Genomic DNA, 16915 nt, shown 5'->3' with positions numbered 1-16915 from the left:
CCCTGCCTTGAGGGGATCATTCATCACTATCGACAGTGTGTATCCATGTGTGTATTTACCCGGGATGTGTGTATCCAGACTCTTTGCTTCTGGGTATAGGATATTAAAGGATAAAGAGGACAAACATATTTTAGGTTTTCTATGGTTCAAGACATAGAAGTGTTCACGGTCATAACTTCTGCAGATGAAAGAAAATGTGTTTGTGGTGTTTGATGGAGCACCGTCAGTCCCAATAGTAACAGAGATTCTGATGGAAAGAATGCCGACAGGAAGACCAGCTGAGGATGCCTTTAATGGCCTTTCCCGTTTTCCAGACATGGATCGAAGAAATCTTTATACAACATAAATAACTTGAGGACAGAGAAAACAGGCTCAGTGTAGTCATTCCTACATGTTTGTGTTTTTCTCATCTTGCATTTGATACTTGTCTGTACTGGTGAGGGTCGACATAGCTTATTTAGCGGGGGAATAAATCAAAATGAGGCACTCTAAAGAGGTTCCAGCAAAGATGAAAGAGAGGAAATAAAGGGGCTGTAATTCTTATAATACCATTCCCATAATCCAAAGTGTCTAGCGTCATGATGCTAGACTCTTTAACCACAAACATACAAAGGTATTCACAATAAAACACGTAACTTAAGTAATTGTTGTGCTTTTTGTCCCACAGGCGTCTTGATGCCAACCTCCTGAGCAGGGTTCCATCTGAGGCCTTCAAAGGCGTTCGCTCTTTGAAACACCTGTGGTTGGACGACAACTCCCTAACAGAAATACCGGTGACGGCTTTGGACTCCCTGTCCTCTTTGCAGGCAATGACGCTGGCCCTCAACCAGATCACCCACATACCTGATTATGCGTTTACCAACCTCTCTGGCCTTGTGGTGCTGTAAGTGACATCTTGATTTGTGCCTTTTTACAGCAGAAATGATAAACATGTCAATGTCTGTTTCAGTGAAGGCATATTCAGAGGCCATCTTTACAGGAAATCTACACCAGATTTCAGTAACAACCCCATTAATCCACACAAGTCCATAAATAAAATGATGTGCCATAAAGTGGAATGGAACAGGAAATAAGTACTGAAAACATACTAAAATTGAGTTACCACTTGGGGGGGGAAAAAAAAACTTTATTTTTTTAATGATAAATGTGATTGGTAGAAATGGAGAAAATAGTGAAGATGTAATTTTGACCCATCATTCCATATAAAATGTGTTCTGGATTATAGAGATATTTTCCATTTATTCTAATCTGCAGTTCTTTCAATTTAAATTAATTCAAGTTACGGGTCTGACCTGGTCAATAAAATAGCTTTATTTTCCATCTATGAAACAAGTTGAGGCTTTCCCTGACTGTTTGGAATAATTTTACTGAAAAATCTACCCTTGTTTCATCTTCATATTCTCATCAAGAAAGTCACCGTTCATTTTAATCTTCTCTTAATTAAGTTAAGTCTGCCACTAGCATTTGCTGTTAAACAACCCCACACCATGATGTTCCCACTTACAAATATTGTTGGTATGGTGTTTTTGGGGTGGTCTGCAGTGTTTCTTCTGCTTCAAACAGGGTGTGTGCAATAACATCCCAGCAGATCAGCTTTGGTTTCATTTGATCAGACTGTATTTTGCCAGTATTTGATATGTCTAAATATTTTGCAGAAAACTTTAAACAAGTTTCAACATGTTTATTTCTGTAGCGGACTCTTGTGCAGTGAATGCTCATAGATGCCATTGTGGTTGAATGCATTACTTACTGTTTCCATGAGAACACTGTTCTAGTTAATTCCAGGTTTTTTTTTTATCACTCGGTAAGAGATTCTCACTTGCAGAACCGATCCGATTATTCTTTTGTCTCCTCAGTCAGAAATATCGTGCAAAGCACCTGGAGATTGCTTCTTCATTATGGAATAATATTCTTTCTCCTTCTGGATTAAGGCTTCAGTGGTGTTCACAGGAATAATCCAAAATTCTAAAAATGTGTGTGTAACCAACGGCATTAGTATTTTGTGCATAAAGGTTGCAAATGCCATTAGAGGTCTTTGCTTTGACACATAATAATATGTGGAATGCTTTGGTAATGAAAACATTTTTATTATGTAGCATGCTGATGTTGTCATGCTACAACATCCACCCAGTCCCACTTATTATCCACGTTAAACATAGTGAAAGCTAGTTCTAAGAATTCTCCATTTCTTCAAGGCCAAACATCCATCACCATGTTTACAGTGCTGCTCACTGATCATCTCCATTAAACCTTTTTATAGTTTATCAATAAGAACTAAAAGTTAATGATATTTTGTACTTAAAAAAAGAGCAGAATTCTTTCTTCAGTTATTTTTTAAGCTTTCTCTTAAATACTGCTTTTTAAATAAAAGCTTTTCATCATAACTATTCTCAGTTTATTGCACAGAACTTACTTTATGGAGCAATTTGTGGTGTTAGTTTCTTTGTATGTGTCAATTACCTTGGTTGTTGCATATCTGGTGTAAATTTTAGATCAATGGCCTCATTAGAAATAAATTGAACTAGAAATACTTATTTACTATTCTGCATCTCTCGAGTGTTAACAGGCAAACTAATTGGCCATTTTTGATCCCCAAAAACATGAATCTTTATGGACTTTTCCCAGACATCTCCACAACAACCACATACAGAGCATGGGTTCAAGATGTTTTGAAGGTTTACAGAGTCTGGAGACACTGTGAGTATTCCCAAATTTAGAATACAATACCTCAGAAAGCGAATGCAATTAAAAGCTATAATTTCTCATACTGTATGCAGTTTTTCCTCATATTTTACACACATAATTTTGCTGGGTGTTATAAAGAAAGCCTTGAGATGTGTTTTTTATAAATCATATGTAGTGTGCCAAAACGTTTGCACTGCAGCTCTAAATTATGAAGTCATAATGATTAATGTACTGGTGATTTCAGCAGGTGCTCGAGCAATTCGCAAAACCACAATCGACAATTGAAAAGGAATGCAAAGATAAAAAGATCCACTTTGATTCCCTCAAAGCATCATCAATGGAATCCTCTGTGTTATGTTTAGTAATTGCTAGGCAGTAAGGTCAAGAACAGCACAGCGTGGCTCCAGCAGAGTTTTCCTGGAGGACGTGCCATAGCCTCAATAACCTAATCCTAACCACATGCCAATATGGAGACCGCAGCAAACTGACACAGTGAAAGAAAGTGTGAGAAGCCTCCTGCAAAATTCATGGTGGTCTGATGAAAACACAGTTTCTGGCATGCTGCTTTAACAACCTGTTGAAGTGTAACAAAAAATATGCATTATTTCTTTACGAGAATGTGTGTGGGCGAGCGAGCATATGTGCGAATATATTCAAGTACCTTTGCCTGTGCAATCATAAATGTATGGCTCACTTTATACTCATGTTGAAAGCCATAATGCATGCTCGGAAACTCTGCAGATGATGAAGGGAAACCAGAGAAAGTGAAAAAGAGACGGAGCCTTTTGGACAAGAATAGTGTGTGTTAAAGTGATTGGGCTATCAGAAGGTGGTAGAGACAGATGGTTCGGCAGGGTAAGATGGCAGGTGTCACTGACGTGGAGATTGTGCTGGTATGAGGGGTTAATCTCTTGCAGCGGCTTTCTTTATAAGATATATGCATTACCACCACCTACATCAATCCCTCTACAGACCAAAAGTTTGGACACACTTTCTAACTGAACTCAATTAGAAGGTGTGTCCAAACTTTTGGTCTGTACTGTATATATAAATCATTAGCATGAGAAGCTGTCCAGTGAACTTCTAGAAAACACAACAGCATATGCAAACCAGACAAAAGAGCAATAATTTCTCAACCGATTTGGACAGCTTAATAGCATTTATGTGTACAAAAGACCAGCACTTAATTTGGTAGAGAATGGGGAACTTTAACTGTACAGCTGCAATGGCATACAGTACAAGTGTACACATATGTAACTCTACCCATACACACAATCAGGAACATAACTAGAGGCAATAAATGTTGCTGTTCGTGCTTCTACTGTGGATCCACATTTAGAGAGGGTCCTTTGAAAAATTAAGATGGTCAATATGACTTAGAGGACGCTCATAAGAACTGGGATGTGTCGTAGATTAGCTAACAAATATACCATTATTGCAATTTCAGTGTGCGCAATATTAAAATCCATAACTTTTTCTTTGCTTGGAGTTACTTTTGTCTGAAAATGTGTCTTTTAGATTTGCAAAAAATTATGTCAAAAAGTCAAAGTATATAGTGTTAGTTTCTTCAACACTAACCACTGCTTTGACCACAAAGAGTAGGAGAACCACTGAAGTGAGGTGGTGCAGTTAAGATTGAGGTGAGCAGCTAGCCCTTACAGTAAAACCAGCTCCTCTGTGCAAAAGGCAATTTTAAAATGGGATCTCCAGTACTTTCTCATTCTTGCATCATGGTAGGCATTGCATAAAGACCGCAGAAAAACTCGGTGGCTTGTTGAAAAAGCAAAGTGTGTCTCCTTTAAATCGGCCAGGCACTTTGCCAAAAGTGATTTTAATTTAAGTTTAAAAAAAATAAACTTTTAAAAGGTTGTCTAACTTTGTTACACAAAAACCACACTAATGAGACTGCTTTCACATGCAAACACATCAACATTAATTTCTCATTTAGTTTGTTTCTGGTGGTGTTTAAGCCTGATTAACTTATCTGTCTGTTTTTCTTGGAATGGACTGGCTCCACTGTGCTAATGAGGGAGAATGACATTATGAAATGTTGATGCCACGTAGGGGGCAAAATCGGACATAATGACTTTAGGTATTATTTAAGCATGACTGTTTATTTGACTTGCAGGGATTTAAACTACAATGATCTACAGGAGTTCCCCATGGCGATCAGGACACTGAGCAAACTTCAGGAACTGTGAGTAACCGTGCACGCACACACACACGCACACACACCAAAACACACCTGCCCGGCATGACTATCGTGGTTGCGTTATCCCGAGTAATCCCGTTAAGTGATTTTAATGTGGCACTCGGATACAATCTCTCTCGCCCCAAGCAGGTGCTGGCTACACACCCACGCAGCCACTCGCCCTGCACATACACACAGACGCACACGCACAAACCATGTTTTTTTTTCCTCGGCATTAGCAGATGTTTCGCAGCGTGCATATGTGTCACAGATACAGCGTATGTGTTGTGTGTTTACGTCTCATGTGTCCAAAAATGTTCTTCAGCTGTGCAACGGCAGGTGCAACGCGAGGGGCACATGACTCACACTCTCACTCACAAACACAATGTCGCTCCTGCAAGCGGCCCGAAATGCAAAACATATTGATTGAGAGAATAACTAACAGGATGTTTTTGCATGTTCAGGGGCTTCCATAACAACAACATCAAAGCGATCCCTGAGAGGGCCTTTATGGGAAACCCTCAGCTCCAAACCATGTGAGTTTCATGCTTAATCACAATGCTACAACTTGAACATATCAAATAAACACAACTGGAATTGCATGTCAGCATCACTTACAACGCAACTCATTCAGAGCAGATTATACAGCATGTGTTGACACATGCATTCCTTTTGTTTTTTTGGAATAACAGCATACAGTTGAAACCAGAGATTTACATACAATTGATTTAAAAAAGGAATAACATCTTCGCTTCTCAGTGTCTGAGATTAAATCAGATTAAATCGGTCCTGATTTAGCTAAGTTAGGATTACCAAGAGTGTTTTCCTTTTTACTAAATGGCATAATAATGAGAAATGGATTTCTTTAGAACCCTAGCGTTATTAAGTTTATGTGTTTAATCAATCAATCAATCTAATTTTATTTGTATAGCACATTTCAGCAGCAAGGCAAACCATTGTTCGCCAGTGTAAACACCATGGGAATGTTCAACTATCATACTCCTTAGGAGGGTCAGTATGTTGTTTGTCCCAGACACGAATAGGGTTTGCTGTCAAATGTATAAGTCAGTCCCCAAACAAAAACAGAAGACCTTTAAAAGATGCTGGCTAAAGTTGGAAGGAAAGCATCATTAACTACAGCTAAATAAAACAACTCCCCTACTGGCATGGGCTGAAAGGCCACTCAGAAAGGAAGATGGATTTACTGCAGTAGCAACACACAAAAAGGCAGATTACATTTTGCAAATGTACCCCGGTTATGAATTTACATTGGGCAGAATTATCCTGTGGTTTGACAGAACTAATATCAAAGTGTTATGAAGGATGGCAGTGATAGTATCATTTTGTGAAGATTTTTGGCTGCAGAAAGGGTTTCTGCATGAGAAAAGAATAATGTGTGCAAATATTGAAGCAACGCCTCAATAAATCAGTCAGGATGTCAAAGTCTAAATTATCTTAAAAGCACAAATGGGTTCTCTTTGTGCTTTTAAATAATTACCCTAAATGTACAGACAAACTAGCTATAAGCAAAACAGAAATTATTTTGGTCATCCACACTGACATAAAGCAGCCATTTAATTGTGCAAAGAGAAAAAAATGGTTTTGTGTTGTTTTTTTATATATATATATATATATATATATATATATATATATATATATATATATATATATAGCATACTTAAATATCTGGTCTCGACTGTATTTCTTCCTCTTTTCTTGCAGTCACTTTTATGAGAACCCAATCCAGTGGAAATCTGCTTTCCAATTCTTACCAAAGCTGCACACACTGTAAGTATGTGGTCAATAAAAGCCATTCCAGTGAGTTAGCGCAAACACTGTTTAAATCATCCTCTAGCCATTGCAGCCAGAGCTCAGCGGACATGTGTAATGGCCTACTGAATGATGTTGTGTTACTGTACTGCTGTGCCGTGTGCTGATGTGGTAAGAGAGAGTGTGCTGCAAGAACATGTTGAATAGTGTGACTTATGATGTCTGGTGAGAGGGCCAAAACAGCCCGTGTTGATGTTGGAGGAATAGCTTGATGGCTGCAATGAGCTGTTAGACAGGTTCTGCGTTTGTGCATGTGTGTGTGAGCATAAGAGGGGAAGAGAAAGGGGAAAAAAAAAAAAATCAATTGTTTAGGTTTTTTTGCTCTTTTTCTTTTTGGTTGGGATCAGTTCCTTGAATGGGGCAACCCAAATTCAAGAGTTTCCAGATTTGAAAGGAACAACCAGCCTCGAGATTTTGTAAGTATCAAACACGCAAAGTAATATTTAAGAAATTATAGGATGCTCTAAGGCACAAGGAACAAAGGTTTGGCAAACCAAGCCAATATGCCTGTCCAACTAAGTTAGACTGATGAGATTCTGGGATCATTTCATTTATTTGCTCTCCAACAATACATTTTTTGGTTTTTTTTTTCTCTATAGGACATTGACTCGGGCTGGTCTCTCTGCTCTTCCCCTGGACCTATGTGAGCAGCTGCCTCATCTCAGAGTGCTGTGAGTGCACATATATAGACATGCACACACATGAATAGGGTGAATAAAACTTAAAAAATTATAGAAAATCAAGAGAGCTGTGTCCTAAAGCTATCACTCAAATTCACCTCATGAAATAGCAAAAAATATATATACATGTGTAAAAAACCAAAAAGGTATTGTGTGCAGTATACCCCTGCTCACAGAACTGACACCCAAGTTTTATTGTCAGCCCATAATTTTCCACACCATAAATTCACAGCTGGTCATGGGTTTCTCAATGTCTAACATTGCATGTGATTTTTTATTTTTAATGCTTTATTTCTATGTGCAGAGAGCTGTCATACAACCAGATAGAAGATCTTCCCAGTTTTTACCACTGCTCTGCACTTCAAGAGATGTGAGTAATGTTCCCTTTCTAAATTACTGTTCACTTTCAGGGATGGGCCGGATAGCGGGAACAAGGTGGTTGTGCATTTTCAACAATTACATTTTTAAAACTGCTAAAGTTTTAAAGACTACAAAATATACCCAATAAGTTGCCAGAGAAGCTCAAGTTTTTTCCACGTGTATGAAGCATAAAATAAGGCAGTGGTGCCCCTTCCCCATCTATTACTGAACACTGCTGTTCAGTTGGCTCATAGAAGGTCATTACACTTTTCCCTCACAAAAAAAAAGGCTGTTTGGAAATTATTTCCTTGAAAATGCAAACAGTTTTGTATAGGCAACTAAAGAAAAGCCAACTCAACACATTAAAAAGGTTTTGAATTCCATAAATAGTAGGCATGTTTTTTTTTTTTTTGTAATCTACTAAATTGTGGGTTTTGTATTCATTTAAACATGATTATATCTTAACTAATCAGTATTTTAGGTTGTCTTTGCAGCAGTTTTCCTTTTCTCATTTAAACAATTCCAACTTGTTACAAATGTTTATTTTACAATGTGCGTACAATTACCATATATGGCGTTCTATGGACCTATGTGTCAGAATTTTTTGTTCAACTTGTGTACATTTTATTCACGTCATTGCATGAAAGCATCTGTATCTTTGTATACAACAGTGGACTGCAGCATAATCAAGTCAGAAGAATAGAGTCAAGCACCTTTCAGCAGCTCACCTCTCTTAGAGCACTGTGAGTTGATCCTTGATCTGTTTTTCTTTTCTCTCTTCGTCTTACATTAGTTCTGTTGAAATCTGTTGTCTACATTAGAGTGGGTCAGTATTAACATGAAGTGAAAACGTTTTTATGGCCAAAAGATTTAGTTCATATGTTTGAATTTTGGCAGTAACTCCAAATTGTCCCAATGTTTCAGAGTAATTGTGGATGTTAGAAGATAGCTAGTGTATACTGTATTCAATTATGCCATTTGGTGAATGTGGCTTTTAATATAAAGTACTTTGACAGACCAGTAATATTTGAAAAGTGATAGATAAATGAAGTCCATTTGTGAATACAATATTTTGTGACTTACAATATGCTAGTGAAAATGGCAAATGATACATGTATAGGAGCTTTTCATAGCTCTTTTAGAAATACCAAATGGGTTTACCTCTTTAAAATATTAGAAGTATGAAACAGAAATAAGAGAGGAAATAACTTTCGTAATGAATTTAAGAGATAAAAACATGACTAGAGAAAGATGAAAAAGCATTGGTCAAGTCAAAATGAGTATTTTAGATTTGCTAATACTGACATCTACAGGATCAGACTACAAAGCTCCTAAACAGTTTTCATATCCAAATTTCATACTTTGTAATACTACGTCGGAAGCCTGAATGATGAGCATAACTGTAATTCCAATAAGTGTATTGAGTTCACTTTACTGTTTTTCTCTCACAGTGATCTAAGCTGGAACATGATTGAGTGGATCCACCCAGATGCCTTCACATCACTTCATTCTTTGATCAAACTGTGAGCAAAAAACAGATACACATCTCTCACTTAGCCTGTCATACAGTTTATCTGATTCTTTAGTAGTCCCTTTACCACTCAAAATGGGTGACAAGGTTGTGTATCAGAATATATCAGTATGTCAGAAATGTGGGCATAATCACTACGGGTTAACACAACATTTTTAGCCTTAACACATTTGTAGCCAACAATCTCATTTCAAGTCAAGCCAACTTAAAACTGCATACTTTAAGTGAAGACTGAAGTTTGTTTATCTAATCTGATAGTAGGTACTATCCAGTGATAATCTGATAGCATGTCTGAACAGGTTAAAGTATCAAACAGACTAAACTTTTTCCTTTTACTCTAAGGAGTTCACATGCATAACATTTTACTTCTAATTTTGTATTTTTTTTAACCATAGGGACTTGACTGAGAACCGCCTCAGCTCTGTACCAGTTGCAGGTTTAGGAAGCCTCACTCATCTCAAACTGAGAGGGAACAAAGACTTATATGAGGCCTTCAGTCCTGATCACTTCCCACAAATGAGGTAATGTTCAAAAATATCACCTATCAGAATATGGCCTACGCTAAAAAAATGTCTTTGCTTAACAAAAGCCAGTTCAAAAATTCAAGTGGACATGCAGTACACAACCAACAAAATACAAAGTACTGCTGCAAAGCATTTCTGAATGCAACTTAAGACAATAAAAATACATCTGAATTACAAAGTGAACTCTTTATGCTAATTTTTTTGAATGTCTAAATGGTACCTAAAAGCCATAATGTCAAAGGTCAAACCAAAAGCATTATGGCTTGAATCTCAAAGGTTGTACTTTGCCTAAATACCACCTGCCATGGAATCTTCTTCGTTATGATGATTAATATTGTTCCCATTTGCAACAGGGTGATAGAGATGCCTTATGCCTACCAGTGCTGTGTGTATGCATCCTGTAACACCAACAAGCCCACCACCCAGTGGGACACAGAGCTGAGCAACACAAATGAAGACCTTCACAAGAGGACGGTGGCCATGTACCCAGTCCATGCAGACACTAACTGTAAGACTACAATCCACACTCAACCACATTAAGTTCAATTGCTTAACAAAATTGACAAACATTGGTGACTAACAACAATACGATCAAAATCATAAAAACTCAAATTATATTACTGAGTGTACAAATTCTGTAACTATGACAAAGAGCTGTTTAATCCTGATATCTGTGTAATTGAGTTTTGTTGCACCTGAAATGATAAAAATTAGACACTGACAATTAAATTTTATGAGTACCAGTCACCTCACTGAAAAAATAACATTACAAACAATAGGCCACTTAATATCCACACACAATGCAAAGAACGTCAGTCCTTGTATTTTGATCATATAAACAATGCCATCCTCTAGATGACCCTGACCTGGAGGAGTTTCAGTTGGAAGTAGAAGAATCCAAGTTACAGACCAGTGTCCAATGCACCCCCATACCTGGTAGGTGAAGTCACAGATTTGATATGACAAAGCCTTAAATTTGTTGTGACAAGTATTGACAACAGTTTTGTGTTTGTTATGTTGTAGGTCCGTTCCGTCCCTGTGACTCCCTCTTGGGCAGCTGGCTAGTCCGCATTGGCTTATGGTCCATCTCCCTGGTGTCATTGCTGGGAAATGCCATTCTGTTCCTGTCTCTCTTTGGATCACCAGGCAGCCTGTCGCCACTCCGCTTTATTGTGGCCTGTATGGGTGCCTCTAACCTGCTGATGGGTGTGTGTACATGCACACTGGTCCTTGTGGATGCTCTGACCCTTGGAGAATTCAATGACCATGGAGCCCGCTGGGAGGGCGGACCTGGTTGTCAAGCAACAGGATGGGTTTGGGTGTTTGCGTCTGAGGCAAGCGTGCTGCTGTTGACTCTGGCAGCAGTGCAGTGTGGTGCAAGTGTGACATGTGCCCGCGCCTATGGAAAATCACCATCCCTTAGCAGTGTACGCACATGCGCGTATTTCTGTCTCACCCTTTGCCTCGCAATTGCTTCACTCCCACTAGTTGGAGTGGGGGAGTATGGCTCTTCACCTTTCTGCCTTCCGTCACCCCTGCCTACCTCATCTTCTCGCTTGCCATCCTCCCTGGGCTTCCCCTTGGCACTCATAATGATGAACACCATTTGCTTGCTTATTGTCACAGGTTCATATATCCGCCTGTATTGGGAGCTACTTCGGGGGGAGTGTGAGGGATTGTGGGACTGTGCCATGATCAAACATGTTGCCTGGCTTATCTTTACTAATGGCCTTCTCTACATACCAGTAGCTTTCTTATCACTTTGTTCTCTTCTGGGTCTTCTTTCTTTGGGGGAAGAGGTTCTAAAATCAGTCCTCCTTCTGTTACAGCCCCTTCCCGCTTGCCTCAACCCTCTGCTCTTTCTTCTTTTCACAAGAGATCACTCTCAGTTGTTCTCCTGGTCTTGCCCCAAAACTCGCCCACAGCTGCGCCGTGACCGCACCTTGGACTCGCTAGTTTCTGTGGAGACAGAAAAGAGCTCCTGCTCGGATTCTTCAACACAGGTGTCACTGACTGATGCCGATGCCACATACAGGGAAGGGTCTTCTCCCCAGCCTGGACGGGAAACAACCAGGTTTTCCCAATGCTCCTCTACATCCTCCGTTCACCTCATCCCTTGCGACCGCGACAGCCAGAGGGAGGGAGAGGGTGACAGAATGAGGAAGCAAAGTTTGGATCAAGAGCAATGACTCACCTTATATCAATGAGCCCCTGACACAGATGTTTAAAATATTGGGGAAAGAAAAGTGAAATGAGACAATTCAGACCACAGCATTTCTGGGCTACCTATCTATAAGCTTTGAGAATGATGAGTCAACAAAAGATGCTGAATAAACAATGCAATGCAAAAAAAAAAAAAAGCTGTTAATCACATTGAGAAACAAAGCTACAGACAAATTAATTGTCTACTCTGAGGGAATAAATGTTTATACTGAAATGTGATGAGAAATGCAGCGCAGAAGTTGCATATTGTTTAATAGCATTTAAGTGGAATTTTGTTTCTAAATGCAATTCTATCATAGCATTAAGTTGTTTTGTTCCAAAAAAGGGGTTTTGTCAATCATACTAGCAAATTTCGCAAGTTTAAGCTAATGTGTTTTATCCAGAGCAATTTTTATATCCACATATAAAACTTTACAGCTGTGTAATAGAGCAATTTTTATGAAATATTCTTTAAGTGGAAAATAATGCGAAAATGATCTGGGTTGCACATGTATTTTTATATGGTTTACATAATTATGCTCAAAAACATGCAACTTTATCAAATAAGAGTTAAGCAGCCTTATGGTTTGAATGGGACGTAGCCGTATTTCTGCCAGCCTTAGAGTAGGAAAGCGATCTTTATATACATACAATGTAACTACCTCTGAACTATGGTATTGACTCACTACAGCCTTATTGATGTTTGTCTCCTTTTTATAAACAGCAAATATATAATTTTCTACATTGAGAAAAGAAAAGTTTAGTTTGTACAAAATAAAATCTTGTACCGCTTAGGTTGTACATACTTTATATGTCTTTTAAATGTATGTTAGAATAAAATTATGATCAACATATTGTATAAACTTGAACCTCTCTGCTTATGATGCAAAAAACACCCAAATAATACACAATGTCCAGAAAGTGAATAATGTAGATCCTCAAAGTTTAATTATACACAGAAACACACAGTTAACTTATAAAGACGCAGTTTGTGAAATGTATCTATTCAACATATAAGCAACACATTAGAACAAGAAAAAAAAAAAAATAGAAAGGATGTATATGCTATGCTAACCAAGATCAGATAGCTCCAACGACTGAATGAAGAAAACTACAGGCAAGGTCTCTTCAGGGGTTCTTCTGCCTCCTGCTGGGAACAGAGTGCATCCCGTTTACGAGATGATAATTTCTGATCCGGAGCATTTTCTTTGTTGTCTTCCACAACTCCCTGATCAAGGACACATAAAAACTATTTAATCTTTTCGAAAAACTCTACACGTTTAGGATATTCTGTAGACTATAAATTCAGAACAAAATTAGTACAAATTACAACAAACTCAAGATTTGAAACCGGTGCTTGAAGATACAACACAGTAAAAAAAAAAAAAATATATATATATATATATATATACATTGCAATCTGTTGCCAATAATAGTCTAACACAGCAACACATTTTTTCCAGGTTATTCAGATGCATTGTTACATTAGTTGAGCCCACAAAGCTATTGGTAAAATTGTGTAAGAATTCTGGGAAGAAAGAAGCGATGGAAAAGATGCTGCAAGCTAACTATATCCTAAAGATCTTAATTGTGGGTTCAAAAGTTAATTATAATCTCAGTAAATCCATTCACTATGTGCAATATTGAGGTGATATTGCTGTGGGAATAAGCGTGTCAACTTGCTTTGTGACACAACCAGCTTCTCGCCAAAAATAATCTAACTTTTTCTAACAAGAGTATATGGAATAGACAGAAAACAAGTAAAGCTACAGATACCCAGATGAAACTTTTTTGAAAAATCTAGAAAAAGACCCACAACATGCCAATAAATATAAAATCCTATAAATAAATCTGTTGCATTTTGTCGTGCTTGAAGCAGAACAACAAAATAAGGGTTCCCCAAAACCTTTTAATGAAATTTGACTTAAAACTGCAGAAGATACATTATCCTGTGGGTTATGTTCAATTTGGAATCCACAGTGCAGCCTTGTGGTTCAGATAAACTACTACACAAATGGTACTAGCAGGACCGAAAATAAAGTATTGTGGAACTAAAAACATCCTATTCAGGCACAGATCACACAACAGAGGTAGAAGAAAATGAGATACGTCTTACTTTGTTTGTCTGAGTTGCATGTTCCTGTGTCCACTTCTTGGCCTTCTCTGTGAAGAGGTATTTGTTGTACTTGAACTCTGCTGACTGGATTTAAAGTACATAAATAAACATTCAATAAATAAGAATCAAAAGACTTTTGATTTAGAGCAGTGGCAATTTTCCAAAAAGATATTTTAAGTTACTTCAAGCCCTTAATGAAGCAGCTCAAACACATAGTAATATGTATGGCTAAAGGAAAACAAAAATAAGAATACATGCGACTCACTATGTCAGCCATTAGTGGGTCATCTGGATTGGGCTCAGCCATGAGAAGTTGGATTGAGGTGAGGACTGTGGAGATATTTAGAGATGGTTTCCAGGCACCCTGAATAAAAACAACAACAAAAAAACCCCCAGCGGATTATTGCATCTGATTTGAGAATAGAAGCTTAAATAGTTGACAGCAAATACAAATTACAACACTATACTTTTCACAACCTTTGGTGGGAGTTTAAGAGCATCATGGCAGATTCGTCCTGAGTTGTCAATGTTTGGGTGGTAGATTGGGGTCAAGAAGCGCATGTTTGGAGGTTCAAATGGATACCTAAGGCACATAAAGAGCAGACCTGTTGTATTTAAGTAGTTACATCGGTTTCACGAATGTTCAAAAGGACAGAAAAGTACCTTTCTGGGATCTTCACCTCCAGGCAGAAGATTCCACCTTCATAAGGAGTTCCTACACCACCAACGATCTCTGCAAGGTAAGATGACACTAATAAATTACTAAGATAGATATGAATGGAAATAACAACAACACATCAGTTAATTAAATAAAAAATAGAATTCAGTGATTCCTGAGAAGAGGGATAAAAAAGGTCCTATGGATAAAGCACAAGATTTGAATAAAATATACACAAAATATAATTTTTTCAAATATATGACTTAAACTAACCTGGGCCATGTCAGCACATTTTTTTTTTCTTTTCCTGTTGTTTGCTGAATATTTTTTATTTTAAACACTGTAGTAGGTGGATGGTGTCTTTATGTAATTTTTTTTTAAATGTTGCAACTGGGAGCCTGCAACGTAGCATCTTTACATTTCCAAAACATTATTTGTCATATTTGTATATGTAAGCCTGAAGAATAATTAAAATTTTTTTTTTTTAAATTTAAACCCATTTTGTCCCACTTCTCAAGAATCACTAAATTATGTAATTATATCCAAAAGGTTTAACAAACATGTAAAAGTAGTATGAATCAAAATTTAGACCACAGAGTGAAACCTAAATATCTATCTAATACACATTTATTTTTTGTCATACCCAAGAATGTGGGTATGTTTATGGTTTATCCTCATGTAAAGTTATAGATCCCATCATTTCTGAACTACTGCTCCATTATGGAAATATCTCTAACTGCTTTAGGCCCAGTGACAGTAACCGTACGTGCGTCATCGATCCGCTCCTCGGTCTGCCAGCATGTTATCCCAGGAGGCGGCTCGGTGCTCAACATCTGAAGTTCACGCTTCAAACGGGAAGCTCTCTGCATTCTTTAGAGTGGATAAAAAAGTAACTCAAAACAATTTTCTCTCACAATTATTAATGACGTCATATAAACATGAGCATACAATATGAAAATTGAACCCGACTCCTCATCAAAGCAATAAAAATAGTGAAATTAAATCCTCTCATTCTGATTAGCAACCAACTGTCAAAACTGTTTATTTTTGAATTTTTTTTAAATCATATACAGTGCTTTTACTAGTGCCTGTCATTTTTTGTTGACTTAAAGCAGTTTTTTGTGGGTTTTAAAAAAACTAAGATTACACAAATCACAAACTTTGTTCTGGTCCGATGTTCTCTATAAAGTGTGTCTTGAAATCATAACAATTCTGTCAATGTCTGACTTAATTAAATAGTTTATTATGCTAAGTCGAATCTCATGCAATATTAATATTGCTCACAGTTTTTGTAAATTAAACGAGGATTTGGGTAATTTCACAAACTGTGTTCTACGTAGTATGTGGCCATTTTAAAATGAATCCATCTCGGCGTAATTTAAACACCGAACGAAATGTCATCTTCAGCATAAGATAATTTGTTATCTCGTCTGTATTTCTCTCGGTTGTTAACCGACCGTAAATAAGCTAACTGCTCAAGTCACGGTACCCTTCAATCAATGTAATCAAGGTAGTTTTTCCAGATCATCCACACATAGTATTATCGGCTCATTTCTTTACTTTTCCTTACCTGTCACACACGTTGTACTCACTGAATAATTAAAAACTCGTATACTCGATGAGGAAAAAGAGCTCAGAAATGACGGTTTTCGGATTTCCCTCTTCAGCGTCACACTTCTTCTCGTGCTAATCATGTTGTGGTTGAAACGTGAATAGCGCCACCAACTGTTATGGAGCCGCGACAACGGAATCAACTCCCCAAAATATGTGCACTATATTTATATCAGTCTAAGTAAACGGGGGGTACAAAAAATATTTTAGTATACCGTATTTGGAACTTATTCATTCACTATCAACAAGTTGATGTTTATTATCCTAGATATGTTGAAAAACCATTTTCAAACTGTTTTTTTTATTTGTTAATCCTTTAAGGCTTATCTTAGTTTGATAAATACACAATGCATCATAACACATATGTATTAGGCCAATAATGCCATTACTTTTCAATCAGACATAAAAAAGGAAAAGTATTTATATCCTAAATAATTAGTTGTGTTTACATTTTGTTTTCAGATTTATTTTTGTGTCAATGCAATCACACTGTAAGATATCAATTCTTTTCTTTAATTAGTCTATCT

At 37.4% G+C, this 16915-nt stretch overlaps 2 protein-coding genes across 2 annotated transcripts in view; one reads left to right on the top strand and one right to left on the bottom strand.

Annotated features, from left to right (window-relative positions):
* The window catches only part of LOC122827967 (leucine-rich repeat-containing G-protein coupled receptor 6), a 50104-nt gene extending 37968 nt beyond the window's left edge, over positions 1 to 12136 (top strand). The window contains exons 5-18 of the mRNA XM_044111134.1: positions 668 to 883; positions 2626 to 2697; positions 4814 to 4882; positions 5341 to 5412; positions 6599 to 6664; positions 7054 to 7122; positions 7306 to 7377; positions 7691 to 7756; positions 8418 to 8489; positions 9198 to 9269; positions 9673 to 9798; positions 10155 to 10309; positions 10657 to 10737; positions 10825 to 12136. Of these exons, the coding sequence (XP_043967069.1) occupies positions 668 to 883; positions 2626 to 2697; positions 4814 to 4882; positions 5341 to 5412; positions 6599 to 6664; positions 7054 to 7122; positions 7306 to 7377; positions 7691 to 7756; positions 8418 to 8489; positions 9198 to 9269; positions 9673 to 9798; positions 10155 to 10309; positions 10657 to 10737; positions 10825 to 11990 (2374 nt within the window). The 3' untranslated portion in view covers positions 11991 to 12136. The remainder of the gene's footprint in view (positions 1 to 667; positions 884 to 2625; positions 2698 to 4813; positions 4883 to 5340; positions 5413 to 6598; positions 6665 to 7053; positions 7123 to 7305; positions 7378 to 7690; positions 7757 to 8417; positions 8490 to 9197; positions 9270 to 9672; positions 9799 to 10154; positions 10310 to 10656; positions 10738 to 10824) is intronic.
* Positions 12137 to 12929: 793 nt separating this feature from the next.
* On the bottom strand, positions 12930 to 16483 carry LOC122828201 (ubiquitin-conjugating enzyme E2 T-like). The gene is made up of 7 exons (XM_044111551.1): positions 16348 to 16483; positions 15544 to 15647; positions 14783 to 14852; positions 14597 to 14702; positions 14385 to 14483; positions 14120 to 14203; positions 12930 to 13231 (listed from the first exon to the last, which is right to left on the bottom strand). Exons 2-7 carry the CDS (start codon positions 15644 to 15646, stop codon positions 13115 to 13117), a joined length of 579 nt encoding a protein of 192 aa, XP_043967486.1. The 5' UTR covers position 15647; positions 16348 to 16483; the 3' UTR covers positions 12930 to 13114.
* Between the last annotated feature and the right edge of the window lie 432 nt (positions 16484 to 16915).

Source organism: Gambusia affinis, linkage group LG01, assembly GCF_019740435.1.
Source record: "Gambusia affinis linkage group LG01, SWU_Gaff_1.0, whole genome shotgun sequence".
Classification (NCBI taxonomy): Eukaryota; Metazoa; Chordata; class Actinopteri; order Cyprinodontiformes; family Poeciliidae; genus Gambusia; species Gambusia affinis.
Note: the sequence above shows the minus strand (reverse complement) of the source record. Positions and strands in the feature narration are given on the sequence as shown.

Excerpts from the sequence above, each read along its gene's own strand:
- LOC122828201 (XM_044111551.1), bottom strand. The coding sequence starts at position 15,646 with ATGCAGAGAGCTTCCCGTTTGAAGCGTGAACTTCAGATGTTGAGCACC. Across the intron at positions 14,484-14,596 it reads CTCTTAAACTCCCACCAAAG|GGTGCCTGGAAACCATCTCT; the intron begins GTTGTGAAAAGT and ends GTTTTTATTCAG. Across the intron at positions 13,232-14,119 it reads ATGCAACTCAGACAAACAAA|GGAGTTGTGGAAGACAACAA; the intron begins GTAAGACGTATC and ends GTCCTTGATCAG.